The sequence below is a fragment of the Octopus bimaculoides genome, chromosome 25 (assembly GCF_046866305.1).
Source record: "Octopus bimaculoides isolate indiv1 chromosome 25, ASM4686630v1, whole genome shotgun sequence".
NCBI lineage: Eukaryota > Metazoa > Mollusca > Cephalopoda > Octopoda > Octopodidae > Octopus > Octopus bimaculoides.
Genome location: NC_142952.1, coordinates 25,661,231 through 25,678,730, shown reverse-complemented (window position 1 = coordinate 25,678,730; position 17,500 = coordinate 25,661,231). Strand labels below are relative to the sequence as shown.

At 40.0% G+C, this 17,500-nt stretch overlaps 2 protein-coding genes across 2 annotated transcripts in view; one reads left to right on the top strand and one right to left on the bottom strand.

Moving 5' to 3' along the window:
- The window catches only part of LOC149131136 (uncharacterized), a 27,566-nt gene extending 17,843 nt beyond the window's left edge, over positions 1-9,723 (top strand). The window contains exons 8-11 of the mRNA XM_089342258.1: positions 1,445-1,606; positions 4,060-4,144; positions 7,397-7,503; positions 8,798-9,723. Of these exons, the coding sequence (XP_089198384.1) occupies positions 1,445-1,606; positions 4,060-4,144; positions 7,397-7,503; positions 8,798-9,625 (1,182 nt within the window). The 3' untranslated portion in view covers positions 9,626-9,723. The remainder of the gene's footprint in view (positions 1-1,444; positions 1,607-4,059; positions 4,145-7,396; positions 7,504-8,797) is intronic.
- A 4,696-nt stretch (positions 9,724-14,419) lies between these two features.
- Positions 14,420-17,500, bottom strand: part of LOC106871505 (isovaleryl-CoA dehydrogenase, mitochondrial) — a 28,839-nt gene continuing 25,758 nt past the window's right edge. The window contains exon 12 of the mRNA XM_014917994.3: positions 14,420-14,951. Within this exon, the coding sequence (XP_014773480.1) occupies positions 14,818-14,951 (134 nt within the window). The 3' untranslated portion in view covers positions 14,420-14,817. The remainder of the gene's footprint in view (positions 14,952-17,500) is intronic.

The window sequence follows — 17,500 nt, the reverse complement described above, 5'->3', positions numbered from 1 at the left end:
ATCCAGATTGTCACTGGCATTTTCCCACAAAACTAAATGCACCAATTATTGTTGGTATAAATGTAAATCTATAATCTGGATATAGTAGCCGGAAGATTCGAAGCAGTTGTCCGTAGCTAACCTCTTTCACTTTGGTTTTCAAAAGGCGGCGTTCTGGCAGAAACGTAAGCATGCCGGGCGAAATACTTAGCGGTATTTCGTCAGTCTTTACATTCTGAGTTCAAATTCCGCCAAGGTCGACTTTGCCTTTCATCCTTTCGGGGTTGATAAATTAAGTACCAGTTACGCACTGGGGTCGATGTAATTGACTTAATCCCTTTGTCTGTCTCCTCTATGTTTAGCCCCTTGTGGGCAATAAAGAAATTTGGTTTTCAAAGAGATATTCACATCAGCAGGGCAGCTGATCTTTATGACGGTACATATGTTTTCTTGTCTGTCTCAAACAACAATATTCAGCCCGTTATGTTTATGCTTGAGAGATGTTTTGATGGAAATGTTCCACCAATATTCTTTGTGTTAATATTTGTGTATGCATTCAATAACAAGAGGATGCTCTATATTTATTCCAGGAAAATCTTTTTACTGAAAGGCATTGAATATTGTTTTTGCGACTACATCGTGTCGCATAGGGAAGCAGTATTTTGATGACATTTTTGGGCAGCTGCTAATCACACGTGTGACTTCTTCTACAGAAATATGACATAATCTACATTCTCGATTACATCTTGGAACACCAACGGCTTTACTGTCTCTTTTATTTATAATGTATTTCATAGCAATCTTCTGTTTTGGGGCTGCAAATGCAGAGCCTTCAAAGTGTGATGCGATGTAGCAGTCACGAGTTCAAGAGACCCTTCGCTTCATGTCAATTTATCTTCGGGAAAGATACCCATGTATAGTCTTTTTTTTTTTTTGTATGCTGAGAGTTTCACATCCGGATTTTCTTTGCGGTATGTTAGCCCGGCTATTTTGGGGTAATATGGAAGGTCATCAGGAAGAGAGTGCTCCTTGAGGGGCCGGCTGCCGACACGTAGGATATTGTTCTCTTCACTTTACAGCACAAAGTCAACGTATTTATTTTTGTTGCTGATAGACAGAGAGAGAGAGAGAGAGATAGGCGGGGTATACGATATCCGAAGGCTGTCTGTACTGATCTCAAACCTCTGCCTCCTTCATATCTTCTGTGGAGATTTGCAGTTGATGTCGGTATCTTGCGGGTTTTAACGTCTGTGGAGTGGATTTCTTATACAGACCAATCAAGTATCTTAGATGTTGGAATCAGCACTGGTGCTGCAAATGCATTGTGAGATATTATCCTGCTGTAAGAGGAAAATTCTAACTGTTATATTTTTGTACGTACATATAAACGTACGTATGTATGTATGTATGTATGTATGTATGTATGTATGTATGTTTATATAATTTTATCTTTTGTTTCTTTCAGGATAACGGTTATCCGAGTAGCCGGGTGGCATTCACGACATTAGCCATCCGCATAACGGATGCTGATGATCAAGGACCTGCTTTCGTCTACCCCAGATGTCCATTGGCTAATAACTTTTGCATCACTCCGGCCTACATTGCTTACGTAAAAAGTAATAATACAGTAAGTACAACTCTCGTTGGTTTTGTATTTGTTGGTGCAGACAAAAAGACGTTCCAGCCTTGACCATTCCCATCGTACCTTCATGCAGTATATTTATCTAGGACAATATTATCCAATGTGTCCCTTCTTTATTAAGATAGATATGGTATAGCTTCTTCCAAACTTGGCTGGTATTTCTAGCAGATCGAACGAATAAGCCATTCGCTTGTTGTCTATATGATTTTTCTTTGAGTTTTATTTAAGTACTTCTTGAGAGAGTTCAAGCCGGTTGCCAACAAAGTGTCAAGACATTTTGAGTTAAGAGAATTCCTGCTGTTCGTAAATATGTATTTGAGTTGGTGTGTTGGCTGAACTGTCGATGCATACACCCATGTGTGTGCATCTATTCACATAAGAATCTCAGATGGAGAATCTTTGGGATGTCTTACAAAGCTCCACTGTGCCACTAATAAATTGGATTTAGAGAACCCACGTTACTTTCTTTTGCTTTGTATATATGTTTGTATGTACGTATGTATGCATGTATGCATGTATGTATGTATGTATGTATATCACGCACACACACACACACACACACACAAGCATGTGCACACACAGAAACGCTCGAAAACCCGACGTGTGGCCGTTTTACTTGGTTAACAAGGCAGTGATAACATAATACAGGATGTCCTCCTCCCACCCAAAATTGACGTCATTTCGTAGCCTAATAACAGAGCCAATTCTCTCTCAAATGATCTCAAATTAAAAAAAAAAAAATATGTAAAATCTAAGTTGGATCGGGCATGCCAGTGATAATAACTGTGTGTTGTTGAAATGGCCTCTATGTTCACCTGACTTGACACCTTGTGATTTTTTTCCTATGGAGCTATGTGAAAGGGCTGGTCTGTATTCCCGCCCTCTTTCTATAAGTCCTAGAGGAACTCAAGCAAAACAATCACTGAGGCGCTGGAGAATGTTACACAAGACACACTACTCCTACTTGGCAGGAGCTGGACTACTGACTTGACTTGTAACGTGTCACAGGTGGTGCGCATATTGAACATTTGTGAAACTCGGTGAAATCGCTTATAAAATCTACAGGCTTCTGAATCTCTTGTTCGTACTTTCCCTGATAAATCTTTTATCGTTCAAAATGAAGCCTGTTTAATTTCGTTTGCCTAGGATATGTAGTTACCCAGATATTCACATTTCAAATGATGTCAGCTTTGAGGGGGACACCCTGTATATCAATATATATACACACACACACATTGTTGTTGTTGTTGTTGGCACTCCGTCGCTTACGACGACGTGGGTTCCAGTCGATCCGATCAACGGAACAGCCTGCTCGTGAAATTAACGTGCAAGTGGCAGAGCACTCCACAGACACGTGTACCCTTAACATAGTTCTCGGGGATATTCAGCATGACACAGAGTGTGACAAGGCTGGCCCTTCGAATTACTGGCACAACAGAAACAGGAAGTAAGAATGAGAGAAAGAGTACAGCAGGGTTCACCACCATCCCCTGCCGCAGCCTCGTGGAGCTTTTTAGGTGTTTTCGCTCAATAAACACTCACAACGCCCGGTCTAGGAATCGAAACCGCGATCCTACGACCGCGAGTCCGCTTCCCTAACCACTAGGCCATTGCGCCTCCACACATATCAATATAACAGTGGTAAATAAGGCGGTGAGCAGCAGAATCGTTAGCACACCAGGTGAAATATTCTGAGTTCAAATACCGCCGAGGACGACTTAGCCTTTCGTCCTTTCGAGATCAATCAAATAAGTACCAGTCGAGTACTGGGGTTAATGCAATCGATTCACCCGCCCCACAAAATACTGCTGACCTCGTGCCAAAATTTAAAATCAGTATAATAGTGTAATAGTATAATAGTATATAGCCGCAGGAGTGACTGTGTAGTAAGTAGATTGCTTACCAACCACATGGTTCCGGGTTCATTCCCACTGCGTGGCACCTTGGGCAAGTGTCTTCTACTATAACCTTGGACCGACCAAAGCCTTGTGAGTGGATTTGGTAGACGGAAACTGAAAGAAGCCCGTCGTATATATGTATATATATGTGTGTGTGTGTGTGTGTGTGTGAACGTTTGTCACCCCAGCATCGCTTGACAACCGATGCTGGTGTGTTTACGTCCCCGTAATTTAGCGCTTCGGGAAAAGAGACCGATAGAATAAGTACTAGGCTTCCAAAGAATAAGTCCTGGATTCGATTTGCTCGACTAAAGGTGGAGCTCCAGCATGGCCGCAGTCAAATGACTGAAACAAGTAAAAGAGAAAGAGAAAAGAGTGATAATCAACGCATAGTCGATTCAGAAAGAAAATGGCTTATCGTTCCGAATTCAAATCTCACCGAAGGGCAACTTTTCACATTGCTTTTTATTTCTACAACATTTCCCAATAATATGGTATAATAGATGAGAACTTACAATTTCTTTTTTCATTTATCCACAGGGTACTCTGCACGTTTATCCGGGTTCAATTCAAGCCGAGGACAAAGATATCGTTAAAAATAACATCCTTTACAGCATTATCGAAGGTATGCCAGAGTTAGTTTCTCTTTATTTGATATCGTTGTTGTTGTTTAACCCTGGGACAATTATCGAACTGATCCATTATCAATAATATTCTCACCATGACCTTGTGGTTCTGTGTAGGGTTCCTCGATTGGCCTTACATGGCGGTCATCCTCTCTCGATATTTTCCGCTATATGTTACAGGACATGCTCTGATGTGATTTCATTCGTTTTCAATACAAACCATCAAATATATTTCGTATGTGTATTTCGTGTGCAAGATTCTTGATGTGGATATGTGTGTTGAAAGAAATACAATTAAACCTTGGGAGAGGCATTATGCCGGTAATAAACACACACACTGCTTCAGTCCTTTATTAATTTATATAGTTTTTTTGTTAAATTATTTCATTGCACTCTTGCAATCTCTTCAGTAACTTGTCTCTCCACTTCCATTTATTTCCATTTATTTATTTCAAAATAAATGGAAGTGGAGAGACAAGTTACTGAAGAGATTGCAAGAGTGCAGGAAATAAATGGAAGTGGAGAGAGAAGTTATTGAAGAGATTGCAATAGTGCAATGAAATAATTTAACAAAAAACTATATGAATTAATAAAGGACTGAAGCAGTGCGTGTGTTTATTACCGGCATAATGCCTCTCCCAAGGTTTAATTGCATCAAATATATGTGGTCTTTATAATGCTCTTGCAGCAAATAATCCTTTTTACTGAAATTTTGGGCGAGGGATCAGTCGATTACATCGACCCCAGTGCTTCACTGGTGCTTAATTTATCGACCCCGAAAGGATAAAAGGCAAAGTCGACCTCGGCGGAAATTGAACTCAGAGCGTTGCGACAGACGAAATACCGAGAAGCATTTCGTCCGGCATGCTAACGATTCGGCCAGCTCGCCGTCTTTCTTGTAGCAACTAATAATGAAGATGTTGGTTTCAAATTTTGGCACAAGGGCACCAATTCCGTGAGAGGGGCGAATCGATCGCATCGACTCCAGAACTCGGCTTCTATTCATTTTATCGACTCCGAAAGGATGAAAGGCAAAGTCAACCTCGGTGGAATTTAAATTCAGAAAGAAAAGACGGAGGAAATGCTGCTAAGCATTTTGTTCGTCGCGCTAATGATTCTGCCAGCACGCCGTCTTAAACATTCTTGTTTATAAGAACTAGGGAAGGAAGCAAGGAAGCAAGCAAGCAAGCAAGCAAGCAAGCAAGCAAGCAAGCAAGGAATGGCAACCAGCAGGTATTTTTCAGAGTCTTTGAGGCTGCTGGAAGGATTCCACTTAAAGACATTCATGGCTCACATGGTAGTGTTCATCACCATCATCATCACCATCATCACCATTATTGTCCTTGACGTCATTGTCCTTCATCACCACCATCATCACCACCAGCGCCGCCGTCACCATCATCAGCACCATCACCAACACCATCATCATGATCATCATCATCGTTGTCGTTGTTGTTCTTCATCAAAACCATCACTAACATCACCACCACCATCATACCACCACCACCACCACCACCACCACCACCACCATTTCCACTACCATTGTCACCGTCATCATCATCACTATTGTTATGGTGAGCTGTCATCTGCTCTCCATAGTAACAGACAGATTTTGAAGAATGGTGCGTAAAATATTTCGTAGTTTTCGTTTCTCTTTGCAATTCTGAGTTCAAATCCTACTGGAGTCAACTTTACGTATCACCCTTTATCAGGTCGGTCAAAGAAATTCAGATGCCATTCAGATATCTGTGGGGTCATATAATCGATTAAACTCCTATCGCCGCCGCCAAATCCACCACCACACTCACCACCAACACCACCTTTACCAGTGCTTCTCAACCATGATTTGCCTCAGCTGGTATTTATTTTATCGAGCCTGAAAGGTAAAAGCGGATGAAATGCCGCTAAGCATTTTGTCCGGCGCGGTAACGATTCTGCCAGTTCACCTCCTTAAATAATGGTTTCAAATTTTGGCACAAGGCCAGCACCTTTTGACTGGGAGGGGGAAGGCCAATGACATCAACCTCAGTACTTGACTCGTACTTATTTTATCAACCGCGAAAGGAAAGAATAGAAAAAGTCGACTTCGGTGGAACTTAAATTGAGAACATAAAGGCGGATGAAATGTCGCTATGCATTTTGTCCGGCGCGGTAACGATTCTGATGTTAGCTCGCAGCCTTAATTAATAACAAAGATATTATTTTAGTGATAACGAAGATATCATTCACTCATTCCTGCAATGCATTCAACATGAGAAACAGGAACACAAGTGGGGAAAACGATGAACACGGGAAAAATATATTAGGGCGTAGCAAATCCTTTTATTCAAATGTGTGTGTGTGTGTTTGTGTGTGTGTGTGTGTGTGTGTGTGTGTGTGTGTGTGTGTGTGTGTGTGTGTGTGCGCGCGTGCGTGTGTGCTTGCTTATCTTTACTGTTTATCCTTTACTTATTTTAATTATTAGACTGCTGCCATGCTGGAGCACCGTCTTGAAACATTTTAGCCAAATAAATCGACCCCAGTACTCAATTTTTTTTTAGCCTGTTAATTATTCTATCGGTGCTTTCTGCCGAACAACTAAGTTACGGGGACGTAAACACACCAGCACTGATTGCCTAGCGGTAATCACACACACACACACACACACACACACACACACAGACATACACATCTACGAAATCTACTCACAAGGCGCTTTGGTCAGCGTAAGGTTATAGTAGAAGACCCTCTCCCGAGCTATCAAGATTGTGGTTGGGAAGCAAAATTATAACCACACCGCCTCACCGCTACGCCTGTGCCTTTATTATCTATTTGTTACTATTGGTGTTATACATTTTAGAATTTCTGATATTATGGTGTTGGTGTTGATGATGGTAGTGAAGGCGCGTGGCTAAGTGGTTAGGGTATTTGACTCACGATCGCAAGATCGAGAGTTCAGTTCGCGGCGATGCATTGTGTCTTTGAACAAGACGCTTTATTTCACGTTGATCTAGTCCACTCAGCTGGCGAAAATGAATTGTACCTGTAATTCAAAGGGCCATCTTTGTCACAATCTGTATCACGCTGAATCTCCCTGAGAACTGCGTTAAGGGCATACATGTCTATGGAGTGCTCAGCCACTTTCACGTTAATTTCACGAGCCGGCTGTTCTCTTGACCGGATCAACTGGAACCCCCATCGTCATAATCGACGGAGTACCACTTGTGTTGATTGAATTTTCTCTAATCTGTCGCTTTCATTTCACATTTTAGTCCTGCCTCCACGTTACACACAATATTTCTGGATAAACTCAAGAACTGGGCAAATAACGCAGCTGCGAAACATCCAAGGAACTCATAATGTCAGTCTTGCCATCAATGTGAGTAACATCGTATTTTCTATCGTTAAAACCATCACTTCACCGAGAACTCCAGAGCTGGTGGGGGGGGGCGTGTGTGTGTGTGTGTGTGTGTGTGTCTGACTGTCTGTCTGTGTCTGTGTGTAATCTTCTTTCACGTTCCTTGCAATAACATCATTACTAACATCACTATCATCGTCATCCATCCAATGTACAAAACCATGGATAAATTTCTTAAACTCTTTCAGCGTTATATTTAATATTAGAATATTATTCTGTAATATTAGGCAAAGGACTGAGACCAGAAATTCGTAAATGTGACAATGCTTGTTGCCAACAAAAAAAAAAAAAATAATAAAAATGATGGGCCACAACGGTATATAAAAAACCTAAACACTTCTGCCGTGAAAAATGACAACTTTTTAATTATACCAAATTTTTCACGGATCCAGTGAATGAGTTAACGATTGCTATAAAAATCTAATTAAAATAACGATACTATATTTACAAATATCTCCAATATTATTGCAAAGCAGTGAAAGATGTACATGTAATTCTCTTTGATTCCTAAGTACTTTTATCACAAAATTCATAGTAAAACCACGAGTTTCATAAATTTTATTTGTTGTCCATCATCATTTATCTGTTTATTACAATTATTTTTATCGCTCATCCTATTTAAAGCAACAATCTGATAACATCTTCTTCAATCCCCTTCTCATTTTAATTCACTCGCTGTTACTCTCTTTGATTTCCACACAAATCAGTTTAATAAACACCTCATTCTTCTACTTCTCCCTCATTGTCTTATCGTGATCACAAATAAACACACACAGCTATATATTATATGTCGATATACATGTAAACGCGTGTATGTATGTGTGTATGCACACACACACACACACATATATAGATTCACGATGAATATGGTACTTAAGTTTAGGCACCAAAATAAGGTGATTAAAATCAAAATAACAAACAAGGATATCCAAAGTTAATGCACTACGATCGTTTCAAATGAAGTCGCATGAAACGATCGTACTGCATTAACTTTGGATATCCTTGTTGCTTATTTTGATTATATATATATATATATATATATATATATATATATATATATATATATATGTGTGTGTGTATATATATATATATATATATATATATATATATATATCTATATATATATATATATATACATATATTCATGCTTATATTTATGTATGTTCACATATATAAGCATATAATACACACTACTTATTTATGTCTGTGTACACACACACACACATATGTAATGCAGATATTCCTTATTTTCCAGGCAGAAGAAATTTCGCAGCGCAGAAGAGCAATATCCTGCACCTTACTGGTTTTGGTCGACCAGGACGATAATAATTTCAAAGACATATCGTCACAAGTTATAAGGAAAAACGCGAAGATACCCAAAGATATCCAACCAGTCAGCGGCTTTTCATGGACTGAAGGCAGCGTTTCTATGGTGATATTTTTCATTGTTATTGGCGGGCTTTTAATCCTGCTCGTAGCAATGACAGCTGCGTTTTTGGTCGCTTACACTGCTCACAAACCAAGCCGTAGTGCAAATGTATCTTTTGATGATTGTAGTTCAAACAGTACATCAGGTACTTCTTTGGGCAGCCGAGACAATATTTCTAGCAGTGAGGTGAGTTCGACGAGAGGGTCAGTAAATGGTGACAAAATTGACATCGGCAGTAGGGAGGAACTTGATACGACCATCGATGTTGAAGGCTTCGGTATGGGTTTGTCTGCAGCAGATATCTCTCTCGGCAATTTGGACGCTTGTGGTTTGACTGCAACCGCAGCAGGAAATGAGACTGGATGTAAAGTTGAAGCTGTTGAACCAATGTTCCGCCTAGCAAGGGAACAGGACTATTTCTCGTCAGCTTGCATTTTGCCTGGGTTAACAGATCTTAGGGCCGACGTTGGAAGTTTTGACAATGCTAAGAAGTGCAGTAAATACATTAAGAAGAAGAAAGGAAAACGGTCTTTGAGAATATTGGATATGTTCTCCTCTACAAGTAAAAAGACATCGACACTTAAAAACAATAGTCGAAGGTTCAATTTCGGCATTGAAAATAACTGGCTCGATCTTCCATACAACTTTGATTAACTTAAATACAACTCAGGATGTGTGTGTGTGTGTGTGTGTGTGTGTGTGTGTGTGTGTGTGTGTGTGTGTGTGTGTGTGTGCGTGCGTGTGCGTGCGCGCGTGTGTGTGTGTGTGAGTGCGTGTATGAAATGTATGTGTGCAAATCATTTATCATGCTGGCATGATTATTGTACATAATTTTTTTTATATACTTACACATTTCTCCTCCCTCTACACACACACAAATATATAATTAGGTTTAACGATAACAGCAGAATATTTGCTGATGGAGTGACTCAACACTGAAAGTAGAGTAAAGTTTATTGTAAAGGCTCAGTTGAATGGGACCTCAGGTTTCGCCTAACAGCTTGTGCAACCAGTCGCTAGGTAAAACTTGTCCCGGTCAACTTGATTTCACCATCTGTAAATGTGTTTGCCTAATTCCTCATTCCCCACCATTCATTGTGTTTAATTCTTATCAATAAACACACACACACAGTGCCGGTGTCAGCCTGTTGTTCTATTCTCTAGTATATGATAGCATTCAGTAAGTGTAGTACTAACTTATTTATTTGCTTCCTCGTGGAGGCGCAATGGCCCGGTGGTTAGGGCAGTGGACTCGCGGTCATAGGATCGCGATTTCGATTCCCAGACCGGGCGTTGTGAGTGTTTATTGAGCGAAAACACCTAAAGCTCCACGAGGCTCCGGCATGGGATGGTGGCGAACCCTGCTGTACTCTTTCACCACAACTTTCTCTCACTCTTACTTCCTGTTTCTGTTGTGCCTGTAATTCAAAGGGTCAGCCTTGTCACACTGTGTCACGCTGAATATCCTCGAGAACTACGTTAAGGGTACACGTGTCTGTGGAGTGCTCAGCCACTTGCACGTTAATTTCACGAGCAGGCTGTTCCGTTGATCGGATCAACTGAAACCCTCGACGTCGTAAGCGACGGAGTGCCAACTTACTCATTTATTCACTTACTTGCGCCCTTCGCTCCCTATGAAGCATCGGCCATCGATGTCTTTTCTCCACCCTTCTCGACTTTGGTCTGTCTTTTTTGCTTCTGTCCATTTGGATCCTTGTTTTCTTGCAGCTTCTTTCGTGTTTCCCTGAGAGAAGACCTTTCTCTCCCAGATCTTATTAATTTTGAATTGTCACTGATGCTACTATAACTTCATATTTGAGGAGAGGAAATACCTATTAGCCTGGCTTGTATCCTTTGACCTGTGCAAGCATGCGATACCTTGCCAAGAGCTTGCGTTCCACTGGCATAGCTCCCAGATCATTGAGATTCACGAGTGACCACACCACAAGGACTGGACTTTGAGGTAGAGATGCAGTATTCAGTAGTTTTACGTTCTGCGTTCAATTCGTACCGAGGTCGTCTATGGCTTTCATTCCTTTGGAGTCTACGAAATCAAGTCCATTAACTCAACACTAAACAATCGAAAATATATGTGACCATTCTGCCAATGTTAGAACCCATTATCCCTTTCTTGTGGTGAAGCATAATTACTAAATACAGCACCAGTTCTTAGTTACTCTCTTGTAAATATATTTTCTGTTTTTCTTTAAACAATTTATAGAGGCCGTTGATGTGTAAAAGGTGCACACACCATGGGTCCTGTAGCAGGTCTACGAATGTAAATATCTATCGTTTTATTTGTTTTAATCGTTAGACGATGGCCATGCTGTGGCACCGCCTTGAAGAATTTTTAGTCGAATGAATCAACCCCAGTACAATTTTTCAAAGCCTAGCACTTATTCTATCAGCCTCTTTTAACGAATCTCTAAGTTTCAGAAACGTAAACACACCAACACCGGTTGTCAAACGGTGATAGAAGACAATCACAGACACAAAGACACACATGCAAATATGTATGCATGCGTGTGTGTTTGTGTGTACGTGCGTGTGTTTGTGTGTGTACGACGAGCTTGTTTCAGTTTCCGTCTACCGAGGGTTTGGTCGGCCTGATGCTATAATAGAAGACTCTTGGCCAAGGTGCTACATAGTGGAACTGAACACACAGCCACGCCTGAGACTATATATATGTGTGTGTGTGTGTGTATGAATATATATATGTATATAGTATATGTTTGATAACGCTAATACAAGCATGTTATAGATATTCATGGAATAGTCCTCAGATAAATGAGAACTTAAATCACAATTCTAACGGATCCATAGAAATTTGTGTTATTCCATATACCTACAACATTATGAGCGTTTTTTTTTTATGTAACGGAAGTGATTACTGCATAAGCCATGGTTCACCGAAACAGCTGTTAAGATAAGACTATTATATAATTTCTATTATTACAATTTTTTTGCATTTTCTATTCTGTACTCAGTATTCTGAATGCCATGTAAATATACTCATTAAGCCTACTTGTGCTTATCTGCCTCTCCGTTATGTATGTATGTATGTATGTATGTGTGTGTGTGTATATACATATATATATATATATATATATATGTATGATAAATGAGATTTTGTTGAGGTAGATCGTGTGAGTTGGTTTCATTTTCCACTTGCAGCTAATTTTTTGCTGTTATCTATCCCCACGTTGATTTCTGAGCATCCAACAGACCTACATTCAAAGGAATTTCAGCTTTGACAATCCTGTCCTTTTTTTTTTTTTGCTTCTCATAAGCAGGAATATATGTAAGTCATCTTGATTGTCCAACGTACCCAGTCTTAACAAGACAGCAGTATTTTGTGATTTGAGAGTGGTTCAGCTGGTATTCTAGAAGCTTGTGAGAGCACGTAAGAAGTTCACTCCGCCGTTGGGTAATAGATATTTCACAACTCCCTGCCATCTTAAGTAAAAAGAAAAAATAACAAACAAACAAACAAAAACACAGTACGTTGGACCAGGTACTCCATGTGTACTCAATGCCTGATAAAAAAAAAAACCCTAGATGGTCACGGTTGAAATGTCATTGAGCATAGATCACCTTGTCAAAGTTGACTTGATTCTCATGAATACTAACAGGACATGTTGGGTATATGGGACTGTGTGTAGACTGTCCAATCACAAGTCTAGTGACCTGGGGCTAAACAGTAACAATACTAACAAGCATCAGTATGCCAATGAAGGTGCCTTTACAAGGTCATTCGATTTGCTATAAGCAGTAGCCAAATCTACCTCAAAATCAGATTTTGTTGTCTTAATTAAAGGAAGAACACACTAAATAATGTAATCTTTATTTAACCCTAAAAAGAAGTGAAAGTCACGGTTGGCTTGCCTTTAACCATAGGTCTGCTTGATTAGGGTTAACTTACAGCAAAACGTCAACAATTCATAAATTGTAAATATGGAGGTTTGTGTGTGTGTGTGTGTGTGAAAGAATAAGAATGAAGTCTAGTTTGATCCCTGAATCATTTGTAAATAATTCATACAATAAAAACAATAAATATTTCATATTTTGTTTTGCCGTTTTTGTTTCAATTTTTTGGTTTGTTTGTTTGTTACATACTTTTTCATTCATGTATAAATATGAAAGTCTCATATCAGTTAAATAGTTGAGGCGTTTGCTTCTCAACCAGGTGGTCTACAATGGGATCTCACTGCACAGCATTTTGTAAGAGTGCTTTTCTTCTACCAGACATTTGTAGTTGAAGAATACCTTGTGAAATTTGATAGAAGCAAACTGTGCGAAGATCCATCATGTGCACACACACCACCACCACCGCCATTATTTAACATTCCTTTTTCCATGCTGGCAAGGGTTGGGGTTTGACGAGAGCAGACGAGCCAGAGGGCTCTACAAGTTTCTATGTCTGCTTTGGCATGGTTTCAACAACTGGTGGCCCTTCCTAAGGCCAAGCATTTAACAGAGTGTATTGGGTACTTTTCATGTGACATCAGCACCAGTGAGGTCACCAAGTACCTGCAGGATAAGCGGGGTACATCTAAAAATACATATATGAGTGACAGTGGAACATTGTCAGTTTGCTATTTGTGAAACGGAAAAAATATTTAACTAATGGTATCATCATCATCATCATCATTGTTTAACGTCTGCTTTCCATGCTAGCATGGGTTGGACGATTTGACTGAGGACTGGTGAAACCAAATGGCTACACCAGGCTCCAATCTGATTTGGCAGAGTTTCTACAGCTGGATGCCCTTCCTAACGCCAACCACTCAGAGAGTATAGTGGGTGCTTTTACGTGTCACCCGCATGAAGGCCAGTCAGGAGATACTGGCAATGGCCACACTCAAAATGGTGTATTTTATGTGCCATCATCAACATCTAATGTCCACTTTTCCAATGCTAACATGGATCAAATGGAATTTGTTGAGGCAGATCTGTCATGGCCGGATGCCTTTCCTGTCATTAACCCTTAGTCGCGACTGTTTCCAAGCAAAGTAATACTTCCCAACAACCAAGGCATGTTTTCCATGGAAGTTGGGAACTGAACAAACCCGCTTGTATGATGATGCTCATTCATGATCATCATAAGATATCTAGACAAAGGTACATGCAAACACACACAACACATACACACACTCACATGCATGCACACATATGCATGTGCGCACACACATACACAGAAGCATACACATATATGTAATTAGTGGGTTTCTTTCAGCTTCCTTCTGTCAAATCCACTCACTAGGCTTTGGTTGGCTCAAGGTTATAGTAGAAGATTCTTACACAGGATGCTGTACAGTGGAAGTGAACCCAAGACCACATGGTTGGGAAGTATGCTTCTTAACCTCACAGCCATGCCTGCACTTTGCCAAAAAAAAAAACACACCAAAAGATAAAAACAAAAAAGGAAAAAAAAACTAAATAGCTCCATTATATTACTAAAAACGATACTTTAATCAATTTTCCATAATTCATCATTTTGTTTTCTTGTAAGTATTCTTTTTCAGTTGTACCAGGGTGTGATTGTCTTTTCGTATTTCATTTCAGTTTTCATATATCCAGCAAATAATATATCTAAAAATTCTTTAAACTTTCACTCCCAAGTCACCTTCATGCCAAATCTGTCCCCCAAAATACAAACAAGGCTTTTCCTCCAACAAACCCAAATTTAAATACAGTTGGCTTATTACGTTATTCTGTGCAACTACAGTCTTATCTTTAATATATCGATGTTCACAGGTGAGTTGACTAGCCTTGATGACTGACATAGAGAAGAAGAAAAATAAAAAGCCAAAAGGAAGAACTAAAATAAAAGAAAATTCTGTTGGTTATCGATAGAAAGCATTGATGGCACGAGCAATGATAAGGCGTCGGACTTCACTGGTGCCAGCACCGATTTCATAGAGTTTTGCATCACGAGTAATTCTTCCAACAGGGTAATCATTTATGTAACCATTTCCACCTGGAATTGAGAATAGCAAGAATGGTAAGAGAAGGCAAATATTGGTTTCAAGTTTTAGCACAGGACCAGCAAGTTAGGGGGTGGGGGGCTAAGTCGATTACAAGTGACCCCAATACTTATTTTATCAATCCCAAAAGGATGAAAAGCAAAACTGAATCCGGTGGAATTTGAACTCAGAATGTAAAGACAGACGAAATATCACTAAGCATTTTGCCTGGCGTGCTAACGATTCTGCCAGTGTGCTAAAAACTCTGCTGGGTCCTTCCTTAATAATAATAATAATAATAATAATAATAATAATAATAATCCTTTCTACTATAGGCATGAGGCTTGAAATTTGGTGGGAGGGATAAGTTGATTACATCCACCCCATTGTGTAACTGGAATTTACTTAATTGACACCGAAAGGATGAAAAGCAAAGTCAACCTTGGTGAAATTTGAACTCAGAACGTAGCAGCAGACAAAATACTGCAAAGCATTTAACCTGACGTGCTAACGATTCTCCCAATTCACCTCCTTTGATGGTTTCAAGTTTTGTCACAAGTGCAGCAATTTTAGGGTAGGGGATGAGTCAGTTACGTCAGCCCCCAATGTTCAACTGCTACTTAATTTATTGACCCCGAAAGGATAAAAGGCAAAGTCGACCTCATCAGAATTTGAACTTAGAACATAGTGATAGACGAAATGCCACAAAGAATTTAGTCCAGCGCGCTAATGTTTCTTATTTATTTACTGCCCACAAGGGGCTACACACAGAGGGGACAAACAAAGACAGACAAAGGGATTAAGTCGAATATATCGACCCCAGTGCGTAACTGGTACTTATTTAATTGACCCCGAAAGGATAAAAGGCAAAGTCGACCTCAGCAGAATTTGAACTCAGAACATAGCAGCAGACGAAATACCGCTAAGCATTTCGCCCGGTGTGCTACCGTTTCTGCCAGCTCACCACCAGCTGATTCTGCCAGCTTGTTGCTCATTGCCAGTGTGCTAACAACTCTGCTGTGTCACTTCCTTAATAATGATGATGATGATGATGATGACGATAATAATAATAATAATAATAATAATAATAATAACGGTTTCAAATTTTGGCACAAGGGGAGCAATTTTGGAGGAGGGGATGAATCAATTACATCGATCTCAGTGTTTGACTGGTACTCATTTTGTCGACCCCGAAAGGATGAAAAGCAAAGCTGATCTCGGTGGAATTTGAACTCAGAATCGAGCGACAGGTGACTGATTTCAAATTTTGGCACAAGGCTTGCAAAAATTCAATTCGGGGGAGAGGATAACTCGCTTACACCAAAACCAGTACTCAACTGGTATTTATGTTATCGACCCTGAAAGGATGAAAGGTGAAGTTGACCTTGGTGGAATTTGAACTCAGCATGTAAATAAAGGTAGATGAAATGCCACTTACACATTTTGCCTGGCATGTTAACAATTCTACCAGCTTGTTACCTTAGAGCAGATAAATAGCACAAAGATATTCTTTGTAAGTATGCATATACGAGTATAGACCAAACAATGAGTGAAAAATGCACTAAATCTTTATATATTTGAATAGAACAAGTTTATTTATATTACTTAGCGTGGCTGTTGCCAGTACTGCCTGACTGGCCTTCATGCCGGTGGCATGTAAAAGCACCCACTACACTCTCAGAGTGGTTGGCGTTAGGAAGGGCATCCAGCTGTAGAAACTCTGCCAAATCAGATTGGAGCCTGGTGTAGCCATCTGGTTTCACCAGTCCTCAGTCAAATCGTCCAACCCATGCTAGCATGGAAAGCGGACGTTAAACGACGACGACGATGATGATGATGATGATGAGGTTACAACATGTTATCTTCATCATTTACCATCCGTTATCCATGTTGGGATGGATTGGATGGTTTGACAGGAGTTGCTGAACTTGAGAGCAGCACCAGGTCCCAGTTGTTTGCTTTGGTATGGGTTTTCATAGCCGGTTGCCCTTCTTAACACTAACCACTTTACAGAACGTACTGGGTGCATTTTATGTGGCACCAGCACTAGTGGAATCACCAAGCAGTAGTATTAAAGGAGGTGGCTTTGACCCAGTTGAAGGAACAGAAATGAGTATCTTTCAATAGAAGAGATGCTTGGCAGTATGAATAAAATGTAATACAAAACAAAATGTTCCAGAATGATTGATTGAAGTCCCAGGTTACATCTCACTCAAGTTAAACCCACAATATTTACACATTAAACTGCAGCTATTCCAAACAGGATGAGATACATCTAACACTTAAAAGAAGTCTCTGAACATTTATAGATAATTACAACTATAGACATTTAAGTATATTTTATTTCTTTATTGCCCACAGGGGGCTAAATATAGAAGGGACAAAGAAGGACAGAAAAAGGGATTAAGTCAATTATATCAACCCCAGTGTGTAACCCCAAAAGTATGAAAGGCAAAGTTTTGACCTTGGCAGAATTTGAACTCAGAACATAACGGCAGACGAAATACCGCTAAGCATTTTGCTCAGCATGCTAACGGTTCTGCCAGTTTGCTGCCCTAAAGTT